Here is a 27,919-nt window from a genome sequence, read left to right as displayed (position 1 = left end):
ATCAAGGCACGTTTACTAAGCAAGACATTTTGCTAGGTAATAAGAGGATCCTCCTGCAAGAATTTATATTATGAGAGAATAACGAAACATAATATTCAAAATACAAGTGTTAAAAATCAGGAATTATATGTGATGGGGGGGGGGTCAAAAAGGAGGGATTAAATTTGACCTGGGAGTGAAAAGGTACAAAATCAAAAAAGGACTGAGAAAGAACTAAAGGTTAAGTCGAACTAAACATTAAAGGGTAGATACTGCAAGCAAGTGGAAGAAAGAGCATGTTCAAAGAAAGCTAGCAACTCAGGGACACGTAACACCAGAGTGGCTTATCCATGGAGTATGACAAAACGACAGGAGGCTGAGGCCAAGTAACACCAAGGCCAGAAAGCTAAACATTTAAACGTAAACTGCTGTCATCCAACTTCAGATTCAGTGATTTATAAAATTCTGTGCCTAAATAACAAAACCAGCCTAATATACCCCACAAGCAGAGCCTAATACAGGGATGAAGAACGAAGCAGAGAAAAGAAATTGCCTAAAATGCTTTTAATCCTAACATTTTTCTGCTCAAAAATCTTCAAAAATTTCTGAAAGCCTACTTTTATCAAGTCCATCAATACCATAGTCCCCATCCTATTCATCCAAATTTTCTACCACTGCCCAAACGTACAACTGACTTCAGGTAGGCTATTCTCTTCATTATCGACTCTTGAGCACAGCAAGAAAACACAGGTGCAGTATGAGTCTATAGTGTATTAGTCTAGCTGTGATTAGTCTGTTCCAGCTGCAATAACAAAATACTACAGACTGGACAGTTTAAACTATGGAAATTTACTTCTCATGGTTCTGGAGGCTAGAAGTACAAAATGAAGATGCCAGCTGATCTGGTTCCTGGTAATCACTGCCTTCCTGGGTGAAAAGGTGGATATTTACCCCACCTTTTCACTGTGTCTTCACATGGCCTTTCCTCTGCGTGCACACACAAAGAGAAAAATCTCTCTCTTCCTCTTCTTAGAAGGCCACCAGCCCTACAGGATTAAAGCTCCACCCTTATGACCTCATTTAATCTCAAATACCTCCATAACGACCCTACCTTCAAATATAGTTAGGGGCACCTGGGTGGCTCAGTGGTTGAGCATCTGCCTTTGGCTCTGGTCATGATCCCAGGATCCTGGGATCAAGTTTCACTTCAGGCTCCTCACAAGGAGCCTGCTTCTCCCTCTGCCTGTGTCTCTCATGAATAAACAAATAAAATCTTAAAAAAAAAAATATATATATATATATATATATGTATATATACACACGCATATATATGTAGTTAAATCGGGCTGGGGCTTCAACAGACAAATTTATGAGGGGACACAACTCATTCCATAACAATAACACACTGAGGCAAGATCGTGAAAGATTTTACAGGTTCTTCACTTACAGTCTTCAAAAATTTCCTCTATCATGTGAAAAAGCCCAGTTCTGCCTACTGGAAAATGAGAAGCCAATGAGGATGAGTGACCCCAGGTGAGACTAGAACTGACAGCTGAACTCATTCAAAATCATAAAATCATGAGGCTGTAAGAGATTGTTGCTTTAGATCACAAAATTTGGAAATCGTCTATTACAAAGCAATAAATATCTGATATGGCATACCTTCTTGTTCTGCTTTTTGACCTAGATCTCTGAACTCTATAGGATTTCCCTCGACCCCTTGAACGACTTCGACTTCGTTTTCTTCTAGAGCCATAAGAAGAGCTACTGCTTGATCGATGCCTGCGTCTGAAATAAAATATAATCAAGTATCATAGCTATAAAAAAATTTTTATGAGTATTAAAATCATCTAGATTCTAAAGAATTATCTCATTTTTACTATTTCTCAATCCTTCCTAGAAGAAAATAGAGATAAAATGAAGAATCAGATGACGAATTCCTAATTTAGTAACTGGATCAGCTACTAATTAAGACATTAGAGGTGCTCAGTATTACACAATCCTTCCAAATATTATCAGATGATATGTTATGAGAACTATAGCAGTTTATATCTATAACTACAAAGAACAGACAAAGGAAGAAGATACTAGACCCATGCACTGGGCCTTGCCAAAAGGAAAACCTTTGGGGGAGGGAGGGGTGGGGCCCAGTGGGTGAAGTAGAAAGGGGGAGGGATACAGACCTCCGGCCATGAAATGGGTAAGGCACAGGTATAAAAAGCAGAGCATAGGGAATACAGTCAATGATACTGTAATGGCGATGTAATGGGACAGATGGGAGCTACACTTGTGAACAGAGCATAATGTATAAACGTGTCAAATAATTCAATTGTATATCTGAAAGTAATATAACATACTCAAGTAACATACTCATACTCAATATAACATAACTCAAAAATTAAAAAATTAAAAAAGAAACAAACTTTTGGGTTGGGACTTAACCCTCATAAACATATAACTATCAAGAGAAAATGTTTTACCCAGAAAAACTTAAAGTACAAAAACATATATACTCTAAAGAATGTTACTTTCATTGCTATATAAGTAAAAATTATGAAAATCACCTTCTATCATATGAATGAGAGCGAGGCTGAAGATCTCTGGACCAAGATCTTGATTTTGATCTTGATTTCCTTCCACTTTTCTTTCGGCTATATGTTCTACTATCTGAAGAACTACTTGAAGATGACCGTCTACGGTGTTTCTTTTTTCTCTTGCTTCTGCTTTCTTCTTCAGTATCTGATGACCGGCGTCCCATTTCTCTAGGTTTAAATTCAAAGAAAATTAGTTCTAGCATAATGGCATAATGCATGAAATTTAACATAATAATTTTTGTAGAACTTCGTAAAAATTTATAAAGTCTTTGTCTAAAGTAAAACTTTAAATGTACCTGGCTTATTTGACAAAAGAAATAGCTCTAAGATATAGCCTTCCAGGATTATCAATTAACTGTTTTTACAGCTTATGAAGTTTAAATTTGCCCAAATTTTTTCAAATGCCTCTCAAAAGATTCAATCCTAAGAACTGCTCATTATAATAACTTTCTTATATTTTAAGTTGCACTTATCATTAGTTTTATAATACCTGATTTAGGTTAGGGATCAGCCACTAATCCTTCATTTCCACATTCCTTATATATAAAAAGTATCTTACTATCTTTCAGAGTTACATTTTTCTAACTAAAAATTCTAAATTTAAATGATTAAAACCTCATTAGTCATCGATGAAGTACAAAGTACAGTACAATGCAGTATCATCATTTCACTGGTGAAATCTGAGGGAGGAAATGTTCACTTAAGTACTAAAGTTGGTAAGGTTATTGTGAAGTCTGTCAACTCTGCACACTGCTAGTTCCTATATAAAGTGACAGTATAACCCTTCCAGAAGGCAATTAAGCAATTTAAAGAGTCATAAAAATGTTGTTTTTTTGACAAAGCAATCCTACTTCTAAGAATATATCTGCGAAGTTTTTCTTAAAAGGAATCTATACTCATGAAGATATCCATTAGAACATTATTAAAACCATATCTACAGAGATCACAATTTAAGGAAAATGTACCTATATAGGGCACCCAGGGGCTCAGTCGATTAAGTGTCCAACTCTTGATTTTTGCTCAGGTCATGATCTCAGGGTTGTGAGATCGAGCCCTATGTCAGGCTCTGTGCTGGGCATGTAGCCTGTGCGTGCTTAAGATTCTCTCTCCCCGCCCCACCACTCCACCCCTTTAAAAAAATACATATATATGTATATATACGTGTGTGTGTGTCTGTATGTGTGTACATGACTAAGAACAAAAATGAAAACAAGTGATAATATTTAAGTGATGAAAACTGGGTAGCTTTTTTTTTCTTTACACTATTTTCTATATGGCTGTGATAATAATGTTTGTATATTTACTATACAGAAATAGAACTTAAGGTTTCTATACCTAGAATTAACTTAATTGAAAGAAGCTTACTTGTCTTAAAGTTAGCCTTTAGAGACTTTAGATATACAATCTCATTTATTTTACTAAAATAGTTATTAGCAAAAAAAAAATAAAATAAGTTATTAGCTATCTTTTAGTGTCACATAAAAGCAAGATCCATCCTATATAATGGTTAAGACAAACAGCTAATGGATCAGACAAATAAAAATGTCATGCTTTAATATTTATTCAAAATAAGTTAGTATCAGTATTATAAACAAAGCAATATGTTAAATTACAGTTTTGTTTTCAGAATGGTCACATGAGCCATCCCCTCCCTGACTCTAACACAATACTACTTGAAAACTGCTGTCAGGACTAAATTCAAAATTCTAAGCTATTTACCTAGAGCCAGAATTAGCCGTTAACTATAGTTCTGAACCTCCAAGATATTCACAGTTCTAATATTCTAAGTTAAAAAAATATTGGAAACACTTGGTTTTGAAACTTTCAGTAAATCACTAGTGAATCTAAGCCAGTTTCCTCACTGAAAAATGAAATTGCCCTAGTTAAAAAATCACCATTACCCTTTCCAGCTTCAAAATACTATGACTTTGAAATTGTACATATGTAAACAATATAAATGTGCATACATACATATTTAAATATCCACACATATACATTATATATAACATATCAATACCTGTATGTATACATGTATATTTCCATTAAAGTATGTATACATAACTGAAAGAAACAATCACCTAAGTTTTCCTATTTCTGGCTTTTCTTTCCTTCCTTGTTTTCATCTTTAGACAGCTATGAATTTTTTTTTTGTTGTTGTTAAAGATTTTATTTATTTATGAGAGACACAGAGAGAGAGAGGCAGAGGCAGAGACACAGGTAGAGGGAGAAGCAGGCTCCATGCAGGGAGCCCGACGTGGGACTCGATCCCAGGTCTCCAGGATCACGCCCTGGGCTGAAGGCGGCACTAAACCGCTGAGCCATCCAGGCGGCCCAGTTATGAATTTTCTTTACCAAATAACCATTTAAATTAAGATGAGTTTTTATTATAATCTTATTATCTGGTTAAAGAATACTAAAATGAGGGGATCCCTGGGTGGCTCAGCAGTTTAGCGCCTGCCTTCGGCCCAGGGCGTGATCCTGGAGTCCCGGGATCAAATCCCATATCAGGCTCCCTGCATGGAGCCTGCTTCTCCCTCTGCCTGTGTCTCTGCCTCTCTCTGTGTGTGTGTGTGTGTGTGTGTGTGTGTGTGTCATGAGTAAATAAAATCTTAAAAAAAAAAGAATACTAAAACGAGAGCAAAAAATACAAAAGTACAAATTCACAAGGATGAAGACTAAAAGAGAAAACAACAGGAACAGTAGACAAGATATGTCAATAAATTTTTAGCAAATGAAAACCAGATGGAGGATTTTGAGCTAAGAAAGTTGAATATCACGCAACTGCAGAGAATTCCAAGTGAAAAGCCAATTCACACGGCAAAAATAAAAAAGGCTCAGGAATTTGAGACACCAGATACCCATAGCAGGCAAAATAGGTCATGAGACTAAAACACAAGCTAAAAAACTGTAAAAGAAGTAATTTCCCAGACCCCCTCCCCCAACCAACCTAGGCAAGTGACTACTCCTCCCCAATCCCAGCAGGAAAAGTGGGGTTTTTTTAGGTAAACGATAAAACAATGAAGTACAGGTCCAGGGGCACAGTAAAAGAGGGCAGAAAGATGCTAAACTCAAAATTAGTAAAGTGAAGGTCTTCAATCTAATGGTAAATACTGCAGCATTCTGTGTGCTTGGATCCAAGAATTCTGGCAGAGTATTCTTTGCTAAAACTGAACCGTAGCCCCAAAAATGTATATAAATATTTGAAGACTCCCACCCAAAAAAGGCCAGCAGCCCCTTATCCAATCACCCTATAACCAAGCCCACAAGTTAACAAGCCCAAACCTTAAACATAATAAACTTTGTAAACTTTTTACGTTAACTTTTTAGCAATTATACAACAAAAGATAACCACTTGATGAAAGCCTTCATCATAAGAGACAGAAACCAAAACAGAAAGATAAAAAGCAACTTGTAGTAAACAAGGAACATGTAGGAAAAAATTACTATTAATATCCCCAGAAATATGTGAGAAGATGATCCAGCAAACAAGAATAGGAGGAACATCCAAAGAACAGGAAAGCTTGAAACTTAAACCGATGACAATCTGTAGTAAAAAATACAGTAGGGTTAGAAGATAAGGTCAAAGGACTCACAAAAGTAGACATAAAAAGATAAAAATAAGAGGTAAAAAAAGACAGATCCAGAAAGTCCAATATCCAATCAATATGCATTTCATAAAAAAAAGAAAAAGAAAAAAAAAAAAGAAAGGAGAAAAGAGATAAGGAAAAATACCCAAAGGGGACACCTGGATGGTTCAATTGGTTAAGTGTCTGCCTTTAGCTCAGGTCCTGATCCCAGGGTCCTGGGATGAAGCCTCGCACATCAGGCTCTGTGCTTGGTAGGCAGCCTGTTTCTTCCTCTCCTGCTCCCCCTGCTTATGCTCTCTTCTCTTTCTCTCAAATAAACAAATAAAATCTGAAAAGAAAAAGAAAAAGAAAAAGAGAAGAGAAGAGAAGAGAAGAGAAGAGAAGAGAAGAGAAGAGAAGAGAAGAGAAAAGAGAAAAAAGAAAGAAAGAAAGAAAGAAAGAAAGAAAGAAAGAAAGAACCCAAAGAATAATTCAAAAGAATTCCCAGAGTTGAAAGATATTAATTGCTTTAAATCCCCAGGACAATGAATTAATAAAAGATATACATACATCAGGGGTACCTGGGTAACTTGGTAGATTAAGTGGCTAGCTCTTGGTTTCAGCTCCAGTCATGATCTCAGGGTCTCAGGGTCCTGGGACTCAGGCCCCCTCCTGACCTCAAGCTCTGTGCTCAGTGAAGAGTCTGCTTGAGGATTCTCTCTCTCCCTCTCCCTCTGCCCTTCCCACAGCTCACACACTCTCTCTAAAATAAATGAACCTTAAAAAAAAAAAAAAAGACATACACCAGATAGATCTCAGAAAAATTCAAACCACCATATATAGAAGATCCTAGAAACTTAAGAGAAACAAATGAGGTAATCACAAAAGCAACACAGAAAAGTTAAAAAACACTTGCCTTCATAAATTTAAATGAAAATGACTTTCAACCTCTCTACATCCAGCCCAATCATTGATCTAATAAGAGATCAGAATAAAGATGCTTTAAAATATGCAGTGTCAAAATTGTACTTTACACTCACCCTTTCTTAGGACGCTACTAGAGGATGTGCTCCACCAAAAGGAAAGAGTAAACCAACAAAGATGCTCCAGATTCAGAAAAATCTAACACTAGAGATAAGTAAAAAGTCCCAGAATGACAGGGGATATATCTCTTATCCCTAGGGGACAGGCCTAGGGATAAGAGATATATCAGGGAACAAAAAAAAGTCCTGGAGCACCTGGGTGGCTCAGGGCATGATCTCAGGATCCAGGATAGAGTCCTGCATCGGGCTCCTGTGAAGAACTTGCCTCTCCCTCTGCCTATGTCTCTGCCTCTCTCTCTCTGTCTCTCCTATGAATAAATAAGTAAATCTTAAGAAAAAAGAAAGAAAGAAAAGTCCTCCCCCCCTCTAGCTTATGCTAGAAGTGTAACAGCAATTTTCAAAATGTGTTCTATAGACTGCTAAGGGTCCCTAAAACCCCTTCCGGGTATTAAAGAGGTCAAAACTATTTTCACTAGAATACTGAAACATGATTTACCTTTTTCACTGTGTTGACTTTTGCACTGATGATGTAAATAAAAGCGATAGTAGGCAAAATTCCTGGTGCCTTAACAGGAATCAAGGCAATGGCACCACACTGTACTAGTAGTCATTATATTCTTCACTGCAACGCATAGTTTAAAAAAATTTTTTAAGCCAGTTTCACTTAAGAATGTCCTTGAAAAAAACAGTAAAAATCATCAATTTCGTTAAATTTCAATCCTTAAGCACACATCTTTTTAATATTCTGTGTGATGAAATGGGAAATACATTTACCCGCTGCTGCATACTGAAGAATACTCATTGTTTTGAGAAAAAGCATTTATACAAATGAGTTTCAAATTGAACTAGCTTTTATCATGAAACACTATTTTTAAAGAACTATGATTACTCAAATCTGTGCATTTGGCAGACATTTGCCCAGAAATGAATGAAGAGGGCCTTTCATTTCAAGGCAAACTGCCTTTTTTTTTTTTTTTTTTTTTGCCAATGATAAAATTTGAGCTCTCAAGCAAAAATTAGAATTTTGGATAACTTATATCCACCACCGTGAGACTGACAGCTTCCAGCCAGTACTTAAAGATTTCTCTGATGAGATCAGTGGTGATATTAACAGATGTGAATTTTTAAAAATTATATAATAAAGAGTGTCAAAATTTAGAAAGTATACATAACTCAGTGAACCACTATTTTCCCACAGGCCAATTCAGTATATCACAGAATCATGCATGGGTAACAAAATCCACTCGAGTGCAAGATCAACCAACAGATTTTAATGTAATAGACTATAAAGTCATTGACATGGTTTCAAATACCAGATTGCAACCAACCCTTAAGAAACCACTGCTTGTCAAGTTTCAGTGTAGTATCATAGAAGTAATTATCTGCAAAGGCTATTAAAATACTTCTTTTTCCAAACCATTATCTTTGTGAAACCAGATTTTCTTTGTATATTCCAATCAAAACAACTCATCACAGATACAGGAATCCAATTGCCTTCTATTAAGCCAGACATTAGAGACTCACAAAAATGGAAAATGTCACTTTTCTCACTAAGTTTGTTTTTCGAAAGCACAGTTATTTTTTTCACATCAAATGTATTATTTATATTACCATGTAATGGGCTTATTATTATTACTTTTAAGTGGATTAATAAATATCTCAAAATTTGCTCATTTAATTACTAGCAAGGCAGTATTTCAGATACAGCCCACATGGATAAAAGTTCTTGGGGCCCACAATAATTTTTAAGAGTGTAAAGGAACCCTAAAACTAGAAAGTTTGAGAACCACTGCTCTACGGCATCTAAAGTTATTACCGTTTCTCCTTTCTTGTCCAGCCTACTAAGTCCCTGTGCAAGGCATAAAGAAATAGAACGAAAAGGACACAGACCTAATTAATATATCTTGTTGACTGGAAAAGAAAAAAAAAAAAAAAGAGAGAGAATAGGAAGTGGGTAAATATGTTCCTCTGTTTTAATTTTAAACAACATAATTCATCCATAGTAGAAGAATGATTACATTTAACCCAGAAAAGTTAGTGGTAGATACAAAATCCTTCTTTAGAGAAACTAACTAAAGAAAGTTTTTCGAACTATGTCACAAAACTATATTTTCAAGTAACATACATTTCAGAGAAATTACTCTGAAGTATAATCAATCTCAAGAGACCTCAAAAGTCACTACATTTAATACAGTTAACTTCAAATATTTATTCAGAAAACTGAGCACCAAGAGCAAATAAGAGATACATCCAGAAATTGTCCTCTCTATCAACGACAGGTACTGAATTCCTACTCAGCACCCTAGATATACATACTCACCTCTGGATTTCCATAATATCATTGGCATACAATTGAATATAGTTGCTCACTCAAGTCATGGTTGTAATCTATATTACACACTCTTAGTAAGGAAGAGCTCTTCAAATGTGACTCCATTGTTAAGGTACAGTACATGGAAAGACACCTTAATAACACTTTCTAGGAAGGGCAATAATGAACTGAGCAGAGATTTTGAGAAGCCCCACAAGCTAACAACTTTTCAATCTATCTGTAAACAGAAAACACAACTCTGGTTAACAGAACTCCTGCAGCTCTTGGTTTTCTGTCCTCACTCTGTCTTCTAGAACTTCCTGGTTGTAGTCTCACGGTTGTAAACTTCACCCAAAAACTCCCGCAAGAACTGAAACTAAGGACAGGTAATCACTACAGCAGGACATCCACTTACAAAACCATCTCATTGTAAAATTTAAGTGACTGATTAAAGACATGAAGCCAAGATGTGGTCACTCAAAAAAAAAAAAAAAAAAGCTCAAAGGCATACACAAGTAGTTCTTTGGTCTAGTTATTAAGGTACAAGAAGAAGTTAACCTTTTTCAAAAAACAGGCAGTTAGAACAAAGATTCCTAGAGGACATGACAGTTTATAATTATTTCTCTACTACTCAATCATTAGTATATCAAACTATACTTTGTATCTTTGACGTCGTGTGGCTTAAAAAAAAAAAAAAGGAGTAGAACAGTCATGTCAATGGGAAATCCAACTCGAAGAGGTAAATTAAAAATGGGTTTAATACCATTTTAGCCAGCTGTTGGGGTGGCTCAGTGGTTTAGTGCCGCCTTCAGCCCCAGGGCAGGATCCTGGAGACCTGGGATGGAGTCCCACGTCAGGCTCCCTGCATGGAGCCTGCTTTTCCCTCTGCCTGTGTCTCTGCCTCTCTCTATATCTATCATGAATGAATGAATGAATGAATGAATGAATGAATGAATAAATAAATAAATAAAATATTTTTAAAAATAAAATAAAATACCATTTTAGCATAGGAAGAAATCCACAAATAAGTCAGAACCATCAAAAAGCAGTAAGAGGGGGGATCCCTGGGTGGCGCAGCGGTTTGGCGCCTGCCTTTGGCCCAGGGCGCGATCCTGGAGACCCTGGATCGAGTCCCACGTCAGGCTCCCGGTGCATGGGGCCTGCTTCTCCCTCTGCCTGTGTCTCTGCCTCTCTGCCTCTCTCTGTGACTATCATAAAAAAAAAAAAAAAAAAAAAAAAAGCAGTAAGAGGACTGGGGCAAAATTCAAACTTAATACAGCAAAATTCGGGATCCCTGGGTGGCGCAGCGGTTTGGCGCCTGCCTTTGGCCCAGGGTGTGATCCTGGAGACCCGGGATCTGGTCCCGCATCGGGCTCCCAGTGCATGGAGCCTGCTTCTCCCTCTGCCTGTGTCTCTGCCTCTCTCTCTCTCTCTCTCTCTCTCTCTCTCTCTCTGTGACTATCATAAATAAATAAAAATCAAAAAAAAATACAGCAAAATTCAAGAGATACCGAATTATCAAAAACAGTTCTATGCTAACTAAAAATTTTGTAGACTAGCATCTCTTTTTATAAAAAGCATGATCAAGGGCGGCCCGGGTAGCTCAGCGGTTTAGCACCGCCTTCAGCCCAAGGCCTGATCCTGGAGACCCAGGATGTCAGGCTCCCTGCATGGAGCCTGCTTCTCCCTCTCTGTGTGTCTCTCGTGAATAAATAAATAAAATCTTAAAAAAAAAAAATGCATGATCAGTCCTAAGAATTTCTTCCAACGGTTTGAACATAAAAGCAGAAAATACACCTATACATCTTCTGTACCATTACAGTACCATTACAGAAGCTTTCCAACTCCTAACACAACTCTTGGCTAAGGATGGTGGAACTGGTAAGGCCCATCAATAGGTACCAGCTGCCTTTTTTACTTTTTCCTATTTCAAACCTATTTAGCTGTCTTACTGAAGAACATAACAGGAGCAAAGCGTTACCCCTTAGCCAGAAATCTCCTCTGCCTGAAAAAAAAAAAAAAAAAGCGTATTTACAGGCTCTGAGGCTAAGAGGGGGATACCCAGTTTCCCCAGAAGGTTGCACCTGTCATAAGCGTCCAAACCTTTATTTTTTTTTAATTTTTATTTATTTATGATAGTCACAGAGAGAAAGAGAGAGAGAGAGAGGCAGAGACATAGGCAGAGGAAGAAGCAGGCTCCATGCACCAGAGCCTGACGTGGGACTCGATCCCGGGTCTCCAGGATCGCGCCCTGGGCCAAAGGCAGGCGCCAAACCGCTGCGCCACCCAGGGATCCCCGTCCAAACCTTTAAACCTGAGAATTCTGCATATCCCCTTCACTTAAGAGCTTTTTAGGTCTGCGTGCAGAGATGACATCTGGAACACACTTTGTAACTGCAAATTGCATTTGATTTATGCAAAATACCTAGGTAGCTGAAACTAACAGGCTAGTGCTCCTTCTTAAAACCTCAACACCAAGAGAAAAATTCTGGCTTCCAGGGTCCATCCATGTAGTACATACGTGATGCGATATGCATGACCCCTGGGGCGGCGAGTAGGTTACGGCGGACCCCACATGGTGAGTCAGCAACCTGTAGGGACGGCGCATCGTGACCTCTCACCCAAGTACACAGAGTGTAGGGGGGGGGGAGCAGCCCTTAGGGGTGGTCCTAGAGGCCAAGGCCACAAACCCTGAAGCCGAGGAAATGGAGCGGTCAGGGCGAGTATATTTGTATGTCAAAGAAGTTCAGCCGGTGTCACCCCGCGCGACCTTTCCCGGGGCAGGGGGGCCAGCAGGGAACGCGGCCCCGGAGCGAAGAGGGCAGCGCAGCAAGAGGGGGAAGGAAGGGGTGCACCGGCTGCAGCCTCCGCCGCCGCCTCCTACCTAGGCGAGGGACGGAGCACGCGGGGGTCGGTGCACGCGGAGGGCAGGGAGGGCGCTGCTGGACCCTCCCCGCGCCCAGGGCCGAGCCCGAGGCCTGCAGCCGCGTGCACCGGCGGCCCCGCCCCCGCGCGCCCTCCGCGCCCCCCGCCCCCCCCCCCCCGCGCAAGCCGGGCCCGGGCCCCAGGGGGCGGCGGGCGCCAGGTGCCGCACGCATGCGCACTGCGCCGCCCCGCTCGGCCCGCGGCCGCCGCCCCGCCCCCACCCCGCGCCGCCTCCCGCCGGGGCAGGGCCTCGGAAGCCCGCGCCCGGCCGCGCCGCGTCTCGGCCGCCGGCGCGGGCATCACCTGCGTCGCGGCCTTCGGCCTCGCGCCTCCCGCTGACTCGCAAGCGCCACAGACCGAGAATCGCCCCTTCGAATCCGGGCGCCGCCGCCGGGCTCCGCGCTCGCCTCAGTTTAAGCGCACCGCCTTCCTGGTTCCAGCGCCAGGCGGCGGCAGCCGAGCGCCGAGCGCATCGATACGGGCGGCCAGGACTCCGAGGAGCGCCGAGGGAGTCGATGGCCGCGCCGCCAATTTGTTGTTGTTGTTGTCTGTGTGGTGCTGGGTGCGCGCGCTCGCGTCTTTGGGTTTCTGGTTCCCGAAGAGCAATAAAGGCGGAGGCCTTAGAGTGTCACGGCCCGAGGCACCGTCGTTATCATCTTAGATGACCAGTAAACAAATGTGCACCGTAGGAAGTTACGTCTGAGACCCCACGCGTAGCAAAATTGGCTCCCGGGGGAGGGGGAACCGGGGCCAACGAGAATAAGTCACGGGAGCGTCTGTAGAGTCGTGTGGGATCAAAGTGCAATGATTTATTTGCAAAAAAAAAAAAAAAAAAAAAAGCATTAGAAGCGGTGTCTCTACCGCCCCTGAAGGTGGGGGGCGTGCCCTGGTTGGGCGCAAATTAGTTTCTCCCATCAAAGTTAAGGGGTTGGTGCAGCACTGGGAGGAGGCGGGCCGGAGGCTGGGAAACGGGGTTTGTCCTGAAAGAGAAATTAAACGGTAGAGGGTTTGGGTTGTTATTTAGAGCAATAGGAATTACAGCGATTCGGCATTTCCTGTGGCTTCTATTTACATCATTTACGTGTAAGGCGTGAAAAGCAGGTGAACCCACCCTTGGCCTGGGTTCGGGTCGCGGGTGGGGACCGACTCACAGCCACTGAGGGATGCCGCGCTGCAGTCCCCCGCGGACGGGCTGAGAGGCCGAAAACCACCCCCACCAATACATTTCCTATAAATGACTGTATCTTGAAACAACCAGTGTTAAATAACTACTACACAACATGTTTGTTTTAAATAATCCAAGAGCTGGGGCGCCCCTTGGGGTCCTGAATTTTATTGGAACCCGTGTATCTGTCTGCAGGCTGTCAACTGAACTTCATTCAATGTTGTTTTTTTGTTTTTGTTTTTGTTTTCTTACCAAAACTACATTTGGAAATATCGTGTCTCCAGAAAATATTTTTTTTTATGTAATGAAACAGCATCATCACGACTTTATGAGCATTTATTGTTATATTATTTTAAGACCTTGCTGTTTATTCTTTTTTAAACTAAACTTCCCTTAGGCCAGTGGGAATCTATGGTGAGACACTGCAGATTTCTTAACAACCCCAGAGGACATCAACACCACTATTGCTAACTATATACAAAAAGCCAATGTGCCAGGAAAATCTATGGGAAAATATATTTGGTGTGAATTACAGGACAATTGTGTCTGAGCCTTCCCTGATTAAAGTGGTCATCTTTCCCTCCACCTCAGTAGATGGAATTTAAAAAAGTAGCTAGTGAGTCTCCTGATCCCTCGCCAGACTTCTAACAGTGGGTATGTTGGAGCTGTTTGTGAATACGCATTTAACACCTCAGTTTCAGAGCCCTTTGGGCACCACATCCATTTAGTTGACCCCATTACTGGTCATTCTGCTAAATAACCTTAAAAATGGATTTTCATAAAGGATTAAAGTTGTGTGGCTACTCCCCTCTGATAATATCGGAATTGAAGTGGTTACAGTAGTAAACCAAAACCAAGTGAAAGATCATGTTTCTAAATTCATATAACTTGGAAAACGTGTTTGAGTCTCTTCTGCGGTGTGATGAAACAGAAGCAAGCAGTCGTGTAATTCATTAATACCTAAAAGCTGTTGCTACTGGAAACTTAAAGATCTTAATCATTTCTCCAAAAACAGCAAAAAAAAAAAAAAAAGTTCCAACAAGAACAGAAGATAGCTTCAGAATCTAAAAGAAAAAAAAGGGCAAAGTTACATTTCTAAAACGTATGACTTTCATTTTCCTTAAATTCACTAAATGTGAACATTTCAATCTGAAGAGTAGGAGAGTATGATAAAGATATGTGTAGCCTCTGTTTGTTTTCATTGTAGAACCACTAATATATTAAGTTATAATTGTTTTCTCATCTTTACAAATGATTCAAGTTGCTTTGATGATAGTCCTCAAATTATCTGTTAACTTTGTGTTCACGCCTTAATGGAGGGGCAGACCATATACCCATCAAAGTTCTGTAATTGCTTTTATTTTCACTGAGCGTATCCGGTCCAAGAAGATGACCAAGTTGCCTTCAACATCAGAGGAGAACCTGCACTAATATTGACGCTACTTGAAAACGTCCCCCAAGCCAACGTGAAGATTCAGATGTATTTGTGTACAGACTCAAGGAATCAGAACTTCCCTGTGTAAATATTCTCGTGGGAGATTCGTACGTCCGGCCACACTGCCCACAGCCAGCTTGGTCCTGCACAAATGACTCAGTAATATAGATGTTCCTTCCATACAACGAACCGTTTCGATGAAAAGAGTCCAGGAATGGAATTTTAAATTGTGCTTTTGACACACACACACACACGGAGAAACCTCTCTCCCGGTGACCCTCTCCTTGAACAGTCCGTGATAAGTAAAATGAGATGGGGCATAAACTTAAGACGATTTTTTTTTTTTTTCCAAACTCAAAGAGGGATCATCACTCGCTTTTCAAGATCAGGAAATCAACTACAATGTTCTGAGGATGCTAAAGAGCTTTGGTGCCAGTCGTTAGCCGTGGGAGGGGTCCGCGCGCAGGGAACTGCCAGGGAAAGGGGGTCGGGACCCTGGGGCCTCGGGGAGGGAGCGAAGTCGAAGCGTCCTTGGCCCGGGCGCTCGGGGAGCGGCGCTGCGGGATGGAGCCGGTCGGGGGGCAGCAGCCCGGGAGGTGGGTCGGCCGGCGGCGGAGGCGGGGACTTGGGGTCCGGGGCGCGAGGCGTGGGGTGGCTCGACCTCCCCGGGGGGCGCAGCTCGGGCTGGGCTCGGAGCCGGCGCGGGCCTGGGAAGCCGGAGAGGACCGTGGCTCGGGGCGGGCTTGCGGGCGCAGGTGCGGGGCCGGGCCGGGCTGGGCCGCGGGGTCGCGGTCGGGGTCGCGGTCGGGGTCGCGGTCGGGGCGCCCGCCCGGGCCCCGCCGCCGCGCGCCGCTCCGCGTCCTGCAGGCCACGCCCCGGCGGGGCAGGTCCCGCTCCCCGGTGTTTAACTGAACCGCGACACCGACGCAAGATCCGCGCCTGATTAAATTAATTGGGGATCCTCGTCCACGCTGGACTAGCGGCCCGGAGCGCAGGCGGCCGGGGCTCCCCGACGACCCGCGCGGCCCGGGACCGGCCCGGCCCGGCCCGGCCCTCCCCCCGTCGCCCCTCCCCTCCCCCTCCCGTCCCCTCCCCCACCCGCAGGTACTGGTCCGAGTGGCGGAGGGGAGGTGAGCGACTCAGAACGAGGGGCCGCCTTTGCCAAGTATAAATAGTGAGACTTGGAGCGCAGCGTCGCTATCGGGTCTGGACTCTGGGCAGGAAGATTTGTCAAAGATCTTCACATCCAACAAGCGCGCCCCGGCGGGGGAGCATCAGTTCCCATTTGCCCCCGGCGGCCCCCGCCCCCGCCCCTTCCCTCTTCCTCCTCCTCCTCCTCCTCCTCCTCCTCCTCCTACTTCTTTTCCTCCTACTTCTCCTCCTCCTCCTCTTTCTTCTCGCTTCTCTTCTTTTTCTTCTTCTCCTTCCTCCTCCTCCTCCTCCTCCTCCTCCTCCTCCGGCTCCTCCTCCCCCACCCCCTGCCCCATTGATGTGTTATTACTGGGGGGGCTGGAGCAGTAAAAAAAGAAGAAGGAAAAAAAGAGCGGGGCTCGGCTGGGAGAGGCTGCGCGCGGGGCGGGCGGGCGGGCGGGCGGGCCGGCGTCCGCGGCGATGGAGGAGCTCACGGCCTTCGTCTCCAAGTCGTTTGACCAGAAAGTGAAGGAGAAGAAGGAGGCGATCACGTACCGGGAGGTGCTGGAGAGCGGGCCGCTGCGCGGGGCCAAGGAGCCGACGGGCGGCGCCGAGCCGGGCCGCGACGAGCGCAGCAGCCCCGCAGTCCGGGCGGCCGGCGGAGGCGGCGGCGGAGGAGGCGGAGGCGGAGGCGCAGGCGGAGGCGGCGGAGGAGGCGGAGGAGGCGCGGGAGGAGGAGGAGCGGGCGGCGGCGCTGGAGGAGGGCGCTCTCCCGCCCGGGAGCTGGACATGGGCGCCGCCGAGAGGAGCCGGGAGCCGGGCAGCCCGCGGCTCACCGAGGGTAACGGCCTGCGCCCGCAGCCGCGGCGCCCCTGCCCGCCGTCCCGACCCCCACCCCGGGGAGCGGGGCCCGAGGGCGCGGGGAGGGCGCGCGGGGCGGGCGGGGGCGCGCGGGCGCGGGGGCGCGGGGGCGCGGGGGCGCGGGGCCGGTGCGCCCCGACTCGGGCTCCCGGGCCAGGCCGGCCCGCGGCGCGGGCGGAGGGGGCAGCGGCGGGGGCCGGAGCCCGCGGGAGCCCCTCGCCTAGGCCCGAGGCCGGGAGGCGGGGGAGCGCGGGGCAGCGCGGGGGAGCGCGGGGCACCCTTCACCCCGGCGCCCGGGCCGCGGCCGCCGCCACATCCCCGGCAACTCCCCGATCCCCGGCGCCCCGCACCGGGGAGGCGGAAACTTCTCCTTCTCTTTGCGCGAGGCCGAGGCGGGCGAGGCTGCTTCCCTTCGGGAGGCGCGTTACGCTCCTTTTATTTATTACTTACTTATTTATTTATTTTTGGTCGGTTTTTCGATATTTGCACGATTCTGTCTCTGCTTCGAATCAGTGACTACTCACTCTTTTTTTTTTTTTGCTTGCTGTTTTCGATTCATTATTATTATTATTATTTTGGTCGGGGGGGGGAAGGGGGAGGGGGCCGTGAGGCATCCTTTGGTGCCAGCAAACTGTTAGGAAATGGCCTTTATCTAAACAGCGCAGCGTCCTGTACCGATTCGGAAGAGTTCAACAATAAAATTAATTTGGCACTTGGTGCCTGCAGTAACTGGTGTGCTGCCATATTTTTCCAATTAGGAAAATATGCGACATGCGTAGAATCACATATTTAAGCGGGCAATTAAGTTGTTTATAACACGGTCTGTTCCTGTTTAGGCCAATAAATGGAAATTTGGGGGCGAAATAGAGATTGTATTAAGTCTATTAATCAAGTGGAGATGCGGACATCCTTCTCTTTGAAGCTCCAAAAGTTTGAGAGGCATCCACTGTGGATGACAAGAAATACACAAAGCCTTCTCATCTCTTTGGTAGAATCCGAAGGGTGTGTTTCCATGTTTAAATTTCATTACCGTATCAGTGGAGATATTTCGTGAACTTGGCTCCTGATGTTTGCTATGTTGTCTCCTCCCCGGTGGAAGGACAAATGTCCGGAAAAACGAACTCTGAGTACAAGAAATGCGGGCCACACTCAAGATCACCGGAGCTAGAATACTAGACTGGGCTGGAATCTGGAGACTCTTTTTTACACCACCACCCCCCCCCGCCCCCCCCAGACCAGGCAGCAGGTCCCTCCTCCTAAATTTGGAAAGTGATGGCCCAGCTGTCAGGCAGCCCATGCGGCCTCCCGGCCTGAGTGCACAGCTCCAGGCCTTGGGCGCACCAGCCCACCGCGTGGCGGTGAAGGTCTGAGCCCGAGCAGACGCAGTCCTGGGATTGCCGCTTTCCAAGCTCAGGACAAGTATCCATTTCTCTGCAGGCCGGCTCTTCCAGAACTGATCCTTAACACCCATGCTCATCGGGATCCTGGGCTGGGAAGAACCGCAAACAGCTTCGACTATCCAAACTCAGCTTTGGCACCTCAAAAACCCAAGGCTCCGACTCAGGCGCAAAGGATGAATGTTCCAGAGGGGAGCTTATGCTCATGCGGGCTCCCCTGACCACTGCCCCTTGGCCTGTATCTATCTATCCATCTCTGTATGGCCCCCCTACATCCCTCGGGTGACTCTGTACGCTCACAGTCGCAGAGCTCCTGCTTTTCAAGGGAGGAGGAGGAGGAGGAAGGACAGTAAAGTAGCTACGGATGCTGCAAACCCAGAGCAGGAAAAAAAAATGCATATTTTATTAAACAACCGAGCTGCTGGATGCATGAAAAGGCTTGGAGCAACCAATAGAAACCAAGGATCACCAATGTTCCGCTTGAACCTGTTGATCTCCGTGGGTTCGAGCATTTAGGGTCGAGGCTTGCTGCCTTTCCGATGGGGCGGGAGCGGGGGAGCCCGGAGGCAGCCGGCCGCGCGCGCCTCCCGACGCCGCTGCTCCGCGCTCGCCCTCCGGCCGCCGGCGTGGCCTGGGCGCCTCGGCTCGGGCGCGGGGCCTGGCGCGGGCCTTCCGCGGGCTCGGCCCCTGCGCCGCTCGGCACCGGGGCGCGCTCTGCAGCCGCGCCCCCGGGGCCCAGTGGTCCCTAAATTAGAGACGCGAGTTGGAGAGGGACGGCGGGGCGCCCCCCAGCCTGCCCAGGGCCCCGGGCACCGCCTGGCCGCGCCCTGCGCCCGGGCCGGGGGCTGCGTGGGCCCGAGGGGGGCAGCGGGGAGCGCGGGGAGCGGGGCTGCAGGTGCGGAGCGGGCGGCCGGGCATCCCCGGGATGCTCTTCCCCGAGGCAGGGCGCCGGACTGGACGGGAACTCCGGGAGGGGGCAGGATCCTCCTTTTTTTTTTTTTTTTTTTTTTTTTTTGGAGACAAATCTGGTAACGGGGTTTGCTGTGTTGTTTTTGTCCGTGTGTGTGTGTGTGTGTGTGTGTGCGCGCACGTGGCCACACGCGTGGCTCTCTCTATGCGTGGTGCCCCCTCCAGTGTCCCCGGAGCTGAAGGAGCGCAAGGAGGATGCGAAAGGGATGGAGGACGAAGGCCAGACCAAAATCAAGCAGAGGCGAAGTCGGACCAATTTCACTCTGGAACAACTCAACGAACTGGAGAGGCTTTTTGATGAGACCCACTACCCGGACGCTTTCATGCGCGAGGAACTGAGCCAGCGGCTGGGGCTGTCCGAGGCCCGCGTGCAGGTATCCAGCTGCGAGGAGGTCACGGCAGGGCCCGGGGGTGGAGGAGGGGCACGCGTGGGGTTAGAGAGGCAGCCAGGCTGGGAGACACACACCCAGGGCCCGGGCGCAGGCGTCTGGAGTGAGGTGAGAAGGGAAGGGGTGTTCTTACTAGAGGTCTTATTTTGCAAAGTAAATCTTAGTCTCGTAGCCTACCCCCCACCCTACCCCAACATATGTTCCCAGCAGAAGAAAGCTGTGCTGGGCTTGCTCCCAGAGTTTCTATAAACCACACCCCCCCCCTCGCCTTACGATGCCTTTAATGTGGTTTAATCCTAATGGGCCTACTTTTATAAGCCTTAAAAAAAAATCCCACAGAAAACGTTTTATCTTCTGGATGCCTTAAAAGTTACAACGAATATTTTGTTCGCCTGAGTTGGTTTTCCTTGAGGGCCTGCTCCGGGGTCTAGGGTTGCCAAGCGGATATGCCAATTAGGTTTATAGATGTACAGACTATAAAGAAAATTAGCAACTGTTAAGTGTGGAAATTTACAGTTTGCTGTTAGCAGTCGATCTCAAACTGTGTGTAAAACAGTAGAGAAGTAAATGCATTTTGGTCACTCTTTGTTCCCTCACGTACGTAACCGAGGCAGCAAACCTGACCCTACAGAAACTTGATTTTAAAACAACTCACATATCTTAAGATTGACATTCCCAAAGTCCAACACCCAACAAGTGCCATACGTGATGAATTTAGGATTGGAGCAGGGGTTTGTTGTTGTTGTTGTTGTTGTTGTTGTTTTGGGGTTTGTTTTCTTTTTTTACTGATTGTGGGGGTAGAAATCACGGCAATAGGCTTTGGGAGAATTCAAGGTAGAAAATTATATACATACGTGCATACATATCCTTCTAGTTTTCTGGAGAAAACATTTAAATGTTTCAGACTGTATTTCCGCTCAAATAATAAAATAGGAGAAAATGATGGTCATTATTTGTTTGAACACATGGAGCAGTTTTAGGCCTGAACATCTGCAGCTGTTACAAAGTATCACTGTAACAGATACTCCCGGGGTCTCTGGGCGCAGAGACCACCATCTGCAGCAAACTATGCAATTCTTATGGGGCTTCCCCGCATCTTGTAATAGGATCAGGACAAAAACAGAGCAGTCACGTTGAAGGGGAAAAGTAATAATAGGCTGCCTTGGTCATCACAGCCATCAATAGAAGGCTCCGCTCTTCCTTTTTAAGCCTCTCCTGCTTTGCTGTGTGTACTGAAATCTCTAGAGGCTCAGCAACCCCTTAAAGACATGATGATAATTATTACAGTTATGAGCATTAGTATCTCAGTTCCAACTCTTCTAGGGGAAAAAAGAGGCAAGAAGCCTCAGGCCATGTGAGTTACACAAAGGATGCCACCCTGGCATGAAATCTACCCTTCTATTACACTAAATGGCAGGGGAATTTTTGAAGATTTACATGGACTATGACACTTGCTTTCAAAAACAAGGAAAAGCTCTGAAGCAGTATTTTTCTTTTACAGTTTTTTTTTCAGACCTTAATTTGTCAATCAGTCAATATGCTGTGTTATTGGAACATAATGCTGTGTGATTGGAGTGTAAAAGCAAGCTTTATATGAATTTTTTTAAAATCTGTCATACTGCCTCTAAAAGTTGGCAAGTTTATTTAAGAAGGTAATATCTGGGAAAAGACATTATCCAGGAGTTACTTGATTCATACCTTCCCCTTTTCACAGAATATTGGTGGGTTTTTTTTTTTTTCTCATAAGAAGTGAACTTTGTTGCTGGTCTTTATTTTTTCATACTTTTATTTAAATTTTAGGGTTATTTTCTACTACCCTAACTGTAAGCAGTGGATTTTTTTCTATAGAAGCAAGTTAGATTATCATGATAATGGCACAATTATTCTGCTACTGTGTTATACTCTGCTGCACAGAGGAACAGAGAAATTCTAAACTTCTTTGTAGTGAGGCTTTTATGGCACTAATTACCTCTTCCTCCACTCTTATCTCCCGCCCCCCCCCCCAAAAAAAAACAGAGTCACTATTTGCTTTGGTGTTTGGTTTTTCTTGAAGATGAAGCTAATTAATATTACAGGCTATTAATGAGCACATTCTTCTCAGGTCTTACTGGGCAAACATCTAAACCCATTATCACTTTGGTATCAGGTATCAGGGAGAGTTTTAGGCCTTGGGGACTCCATAATGTAGAAAGATGAAACCAGGACTAATAGTACTTTATCAAGAAACAATTTATCTTGCAAAACTCCATGAAACCTATTTTTGTCATTCGTTTGCATTATTTCACTTTGGAAATTGAGAGTGATTTTTTCGAATTCAAAAATTGTGTGCTGTGTCTGTCAATCTTTGCCTAAAACACTAATGTTTTTTCATTGTAGTCTGGTAATTAAAAGAAAATGTTTGAGTTCATAACATCTAGGGTTTTGTTTTGTTTTGTTTTTTTCCAATTTGTAGGTTTGGTTTCAAAATCGACGAGCTAAATGTAGAAAACAAGAAAATCAACTCCATAAAGGTATGTTTCTTAAAGAACATCTGATATTCTAAGCAAAAAGAGAATTGGGTAACATTGTTATACAAAGTCGGAAAGAAACCCTGAGAGATAATGGTGGTCTCTATTTAAAATCTGCTCTGAGGCAGTTAATGAGAATCCAAAAGTTTGGGAGTAAATTGCGTTTATTTTAATTATGGCATAGTCCATAATAGTCCGATTCCAAAGGAATTAGTTTTATCTTGGTATCATTTAGAACCCTGGAAAACCACGCTGGAAATATTAACCTAACAATATTGTGTTTTGTTTCCCCCCCCCTCCTTTTTTTTTTTTTTTTTACAGGTGTTCTCATAGGGGCTGCCAGCCAGTTTGAAGCTTGTAGAGTTGCACCCTATGTCAACGTAGGTGCTTTAAGGATGCCATTTCAACAGGCAAGTATAGCCCAATTTCAACCAGTTTTTACCTGTAAAAAGACCTCGATGTTTGATTGAATTGTTGAATATACCCTCTCTCTGAGCCCCAATGTTGGTGCCCATGCGGTTAAAGAATAATTTTGAGATGATGCAGTGAAACTACTCCCCTTTGGAAACCTATAAAATGTCAAGGGCCTACAAGCCTAGTCCTTTCTGTCCTCCTGGGAAACGTGCAGAGGCCGGAGGCCAGCAACTGGTCCTTTAAAAATGCACTAAAGATTGCTCTTGGGGAGGGAAAGGAAAAGCCTTTTGATTAAGATTTTGTCAGATCCAGTACAGAGAGGTTAGTCCTAAGGTGTTTTCTAAGGCAACTTTCTAAATATTTGTCTAGGTATTCCCTACCTCTTAGTCACATTAAATGTCTCTGGCAGAAGAAAAGTAAATAAATAAAGGTACTTCAACTCAGACTTGATTTTTTTAAAGCTGTCTCTGCAAACAAAGCTTCATCTCTAGTAGAGAGGGAAGCCTTGGTCTTCCCAGGGATGCCCTGCCTCTGCAATCCCTTTCTTTGGCATAAAGAAACCTTTAAGACTACATTTTAAAAGGACAGCCTGCAGCAATGATTTAATCCTGGGAAATCCCAGTGCTCAAAACGCCCCTGCTCTTCAAGCCTAAGGGCGCAATCTTTGCCCAACCAGCGCCTGACCTTCCCCATCCTCAGCCGGGACCCCTGCTTGGTAGGGCTGTGAAGTCACGAATTAGCTCTCAGTTGGCAGCACCCTGGACTGGGGAGGCACCTGGCTGTACCCATGTATTGATGGTTACTGTTGGGGAGATCTTAGTTCTCTTGGCACCACATGACTCTAGCGAGCATCCCGATGCTAGGCTTTTGAAGCAAGAGAGCATGATTGCAGAGACAGAGTGGGATCTTGAAAGGAGCCCCTCCGTACTCAGAAAGTGATCTGCAGGCCTTGCAGCAGCAGCAGCAGCAGCAGCCACCACTGGGAGACTCTTAGAAATGCAGAACCTGAGGTCCCAGTGCGGTCCTCCGGGAACGGGAATCTGCATTTTAACATGTGCTTTATAACGAGGCCAGTTGACACAACAGTAAAGTTTAGACGTGCTGACAATTATGCCAGTTGTGATGAGGGTGCAGTACTTCCCCCCAAGTGAGGAGGAAAAGTTTCACAGGTTGCTTGTTAGTGCTTCGGTGCTTTGTGCTGGGTAAGAGGTGCACGCCGGCCTCGAGAGAGCCCTTCCAGATTAGCTTTGTAATTCCGAGGAGGGTGAGGCTTTCCCACCCTGCGGGGTTGGTGGGCCCGACCCCCGGGGGAGGGGGGGCACATTCCTGCTGAGCCGGTCGCAGAGCCTCTGGCGCTCCCGAGTGTCCCCGGGGCGCCCCAGGTTCAGCCACAGACGCGGGGGGTCGAGCAGACTCCCCTTTGCAGTCCCCAGCCCCAGCCCCCCGCCTCGCCGAGCTGGACGCCGTTAATGCTCTGTTTCTATTCTGTTGTCACCCTAGGATAGTCATTGCAACGTGACGCCCTTGTCCTTTCAGGTTCAGGCGCAGCTGCAGCTGGACAGCGCCGTGGCGCACGCGCACCACCACCTGCACCCGCACCTGGCCGCGCACGCGCCCTACATGATGTTCCCGGCGCCGCCCTTCGGACTGCCGCTGGCCACCCTGGCCGCCGACTCGGCCTCCGCCGCCTCCGTGGTGGCCGCCGCCGCCGCCGCCAAGACCACCAGCAAGAACTCGAGCATCGCCGATCTCAGACTGAAAGCCAAAAAGCACGCCGCCGCCCTGGGCCTGTGACGCCCGCGGCCGCCCCGCGCCCCCTCCGCGCCCGCTGCTCGCCCGGCCCGCGCCCTCCCTGCGCCCTGCGCCCTCCGCCCTGCGCCCTCCGCCCTGCGCCCTGCGCCCGCCCCGGCCTCGACCTCCGCGCCCCTCCGGCCCCCCCACCCCGGCGCCTGCTCCGGCTGCGGCCGCACCTGCCCCGGGGCGAGCGCGCACCTGCCCCGGGGCGAGCGCGCACCTGCCCGGGGCGCGGGGGCGGCCTGCGGAGAGCCCAGGCGCCCGGCCACCGCACAGCTGCCACCACGGACTCGCGGAGAAACAAAAAAAATCCTGTTAATAAAAAATAAGCAAAAAAAAAAAAAAAAAAAAAAAAGTAGCAAAGATAAACAAGAAAGAAAAGAAATAAAAAGAGAGAGAGAGAGAAAGGGAACTTATTGCTATTTGGCAGAAGTCGAAATCGGAGGAAGAACCAAGGAGCAAAAAAAAAAAAAAAAAAAAACATTTAAAGAAAAAAGTATTTTATACGTTTGAAAATATGGAAAAAAATAATAACCCGGACGAGAATCTTGAGAGAATGGAGAGAATGGAAGGGGGTGGGAGGGGGAGAGGGGAGTTACCAACTTAAAGTGTATGGTATGGTTTGTTGTTGTTTTTGTTTTTTTTAAATGGGCCCCCCCCCAAAAAAGGGCAAAACAGAAGGAAGAGGTATACTTATTTAAAGAATTAAGATTTTAAAAGTGCGCAGCTGGGAAGTTCACAGGTTTTGAAACTGACCTTTTTCTGCGAAGTTCACTTTAATACAAGAAATTTGATAAGAGAGGCGGGCCTCCTTTTACATTGAATCAGATGCTTTGAGTTAAAAAAAAAAAAACACCACCACGGATGGAAGAGTAAGAAGAGGGAAAGACAGTATCAAAACGAGGAGAGGAGAAAAATGATATTAACACAAAAAATGTTGCCGCAGACAATGATTTCTCTGAGAAATTATGACAGCAGCACTGCCCAGACTGCTGACCGTGACTCCGGTTTTGCATGTTCCTTGTGTTCCACTGATGACGTCCCTCTGCTCCCTGCTTTACTCACGTGCACTTACTCCATGTTCATCTTCAGTACGAAAAACAATACCGAAAGCATCTGGAAATTGATATATATCAAATCTATAATTTTTTCGCCCCGTCTTTGATCCTGTCGGACAAAAGAAAAAGGTCGGAAGGGGAAAAAATTTACACTCTGTCCCAAGAAGACGGAGGTGGGCAGAAAATGTGGGGAAAGGAAAAAGAGACGAAGACCAAATGAAATAATAAAGGTACAGCGCCTCCAAGGCTCCCGGCACACAGTAGGCGCTCAATCAGTGTCAGTCCCCTCTCCTCCCTCCTTTCTTGTATTCCCTCCTGCTGACTTCCTGACGTCCCGTTTGGGAACCTTGCTTTACTTCCCCCTCTCTATCCCGTCACACTCACCTTAAATAACACCCAACTCCATACAGGCAGTAGGTTTGTGTAAAATATGTTGATACACACGAACAAAGTTTATTTTGGCTATGATGTGTGAACTGATGGTTGACTTTCAACATTTGCATTTTATCTCACAAAGGTGTATATTCAAGTAATTTTTTTTTGTTTCAATTCATGTAACTATTTAAAGTGGGGTACCCTGGACTAAGCAATCTGTATCCCAAACACTAGAAAGCCGCCTTAGTCTTGTTTTTTGTTTGTTTGTTTTGGGTTTTTTTTTTTTTCTAATTTACAAGAAAGAGGAAAAGCTCTTTTGACTGAACTTTGGTATACGGTTGAGCTTTGTAACTATTTGTTCTCCATGAAAACAAAGTTATTTATATTTGCCATATTTTTTCTAGTGTATTAAGTTATTTTAAACAGAAGAAGATGCTGTTATTTCATGATGTGTTGTTGGTACAAAATGTTTCGATTTCACCTCTGTTAAACCTTTTAAATAAGTGCCAAGTTATTAATTGAAGACACTTTGCGATCAATCGAATGAAAATAGTATTGTTTCATTTGATGGGGTTCGCGTCATCTTTGTTCCTGTTCCTATTAAACTATCCGGGATAGTCTTTCCTTCTTCCTTTTTGATTAATGTGTATGTATCTCTCGAATACATCAGCTCGGAAAAGCGCTGGCCTCTGCTGCTCGGTGCAGCTCTTACGGGCGGGGAGTGCAGGCCGCGGGGCTCCCGGCCTCTTGGAGCTCAACCCCCACCCCCTTTATTTACCCACCCAGCATAGACGCCGGATTGATTTTACACCTAATCAATAAGGGAACAGATAATATGTAAAATAATATAGAATAGACTCCCCACCTCATTTTGCTGCACTTTCACCGTCGCAGTTTTCCGGGGAACAGTCTGGGGAGAAAGGGAAATGGGATCACACGGTGCCAGATCTCCGTAGGTTAATTGTGGCCTAAGGGACCCTGCGCCCCAGGTCGACCCCCCCCCCAAAGGGAGTGATGAAGGTTTGGGGGGAGAGTAAAAGGCAGGGCGGGTCCCCCTCCTCCCGCTCCGCTTTAGCCCTTGGGCCCACAGAGATGTTCGTCGGTTAAATTCAGGGAAAACCAGAAAAGCAGGGGCCGTGTGTGGGACCCCGGGGTCGCCCTCCCCTGCCCCCTTCGCCCCGGGGGAAATCTCACTGCAAACCCCGAAGGCGCTGCCCGTTTAGGGCGGGTGGAGACCGTGAAGACGCGCCGGGCCCGGCCGGGGGACCCTCCACGGAGACCCGGGTGTCGCGAGCATCCCGGGGCCCTCGCAGGTGCTCGGGTCGCCGCCCGGGTGAGCTGCGCCCTGGGAGACCCGGGGGCTCTCCAGCTTCTCGGCCTTGGCCCGCGAGGCTCCCGGGCGACAGGGCGCGGGGCTGTCGCCGTCCCGGTCCCCGTCCCCGTGCAGACACCTGCCCGGGCGCGGTGCCCTGCAGCCTCGGGGCCTGGAGGGGTCGGAGGGGGTCGGAGGGGGTCGGAGGCCGCGGGGCCTGGGCCCGGGAGTGCGCCGGGGTCCCCGCCTGTCCCCTCCTGTCCCCTCTTGTCCCCTCTTGTCCCCGGGGTCCCCGCCTGTCCCCTCTGTCCCCTCCTGTCCCCTCCTGTCCCCTCTTGTCCCCTCTTGCCCCCTCCTGTCCCCGGGGTCCCCGCCTGTCCCCTCTGTCCCCGGGGTCCCCGCCGTCCCCTCCCGTCCCCGCGGCTCAGCGCCCGAAGTCCGAGGTCCGGACGCCCGGGGGCGGGGGCGGGGCGGGGCGGGGCGCGCGGCCTCGCTGGGCCTGGGGGGCCGGGACGCTCCCCGGGGCCGCGCAGGGGGGGGCGGGGCCGGGGGGGGGCCGCGGGGACAGGGGCGCCCAAGCACGCGGAGGTCCGGGCCCCGCCGCCCCGCAGCCGCCCTCCCCCGCCGTCGGGCCCCCGCGGCCGCTCCCGGGCGCCCACCGAAGTCCGCGCTTGGAACCCACGGGAGGCCCGAC

General features: G+C 46.7%; 2 protein-coding genes across 3 annotated transcripts in view; one reads left to right on the top strand and one right to left on the bottom strand.

The window, feature by feature from the left end:
- The window catches only part of RSRC1 (arginine and serine rich coiled-coil 1), a 400,073-nt gene extending 383,568 nt beyond the window's left edge, over positions 1 to 16,505 (bottom strand). The window contains exons 1-6 of the mRNA XM_055321055.1: positions 16,494 to 16,505; positions 16,127 to 16,231; positions 15,521 to 15,926; positions 12,722 to 13,006; positions 2,544 to 2,739; positions 1,642 to 1,767 (exon numbers count right to left, since the gene is read on the bottom strand). Of these exons, the coding sequence (XP_055177030.1) occupies positions 1,642 to 1,767; positions 2,544 to 2,739; positions 12,722 to 13,006; positions 15,521 to 15,926; positions 16,127 to 16,231; positions 16,494 to 16,505 (1,130 nt within the window). The remainder of the gene's footprint in view (positions 1 to 1,641; positions 1,768 to 2,543; positions 2,740 to 12,721; positions 13,007 to 15,520; positions 15,927 to 16,126; positions 16,232 to 16,493) is intronic.
- A 107-nt stretch (positions 16,506 to 16,612) lies between these two features.
- On the top strand, positions 16,613 to 26,541 carry SHOX2 (short stature homeobox 2). 2 transcript variants are annotated; one of them, XM_055321229.1, is made up of 5 exons: positions 16,613 to 16,990; positions 19,542 to 19,750; positions 22,218 to 22,275; positions 22,594 to 22,682; positions 24,223 to 26,541. In XM_055321229.1, exons 1-5 carry the CDS (start codon positions 16,630 to 16,632, stop codon positions 24,478 to 24,480), a joined length of 975 nt encoding a protein of 324 aa, XP_055177204.1. In that variant the 5' UTR covers positions 16,613 to 16,629; the 3' UTR covers positions 24,481 to 26,541. The 2 variants fall into 2 exon arrangements, with proteins under 2 accessions (XP_055177204.1, XP_055177203.1); XM_055321228.1 differs by having other exon boundaries at positions 24,187 to 26,541.
- Positions 26,542 to 27,919: the final 1,378 nt, after the last annotated feature.

Source organism: Nyctereutes procyonoides, unplaced genomic scaffold, assembly GCF_905146905.1.
Source record: "Nyctereutes procyonoides isolate TBG_1078 unplaced genomic scaffold, NYPRO_anot_genome, whole genome shotgun sequence".
NCBI lineage: Eukaryota > Metazoa > Chordata > Mammalia > Carnivora > Canidae > Nyctereutes > Nyctereutes procyonoides.
This window is presented reverse-complemented; position numbering and strand designations above follow the sequence as displayed.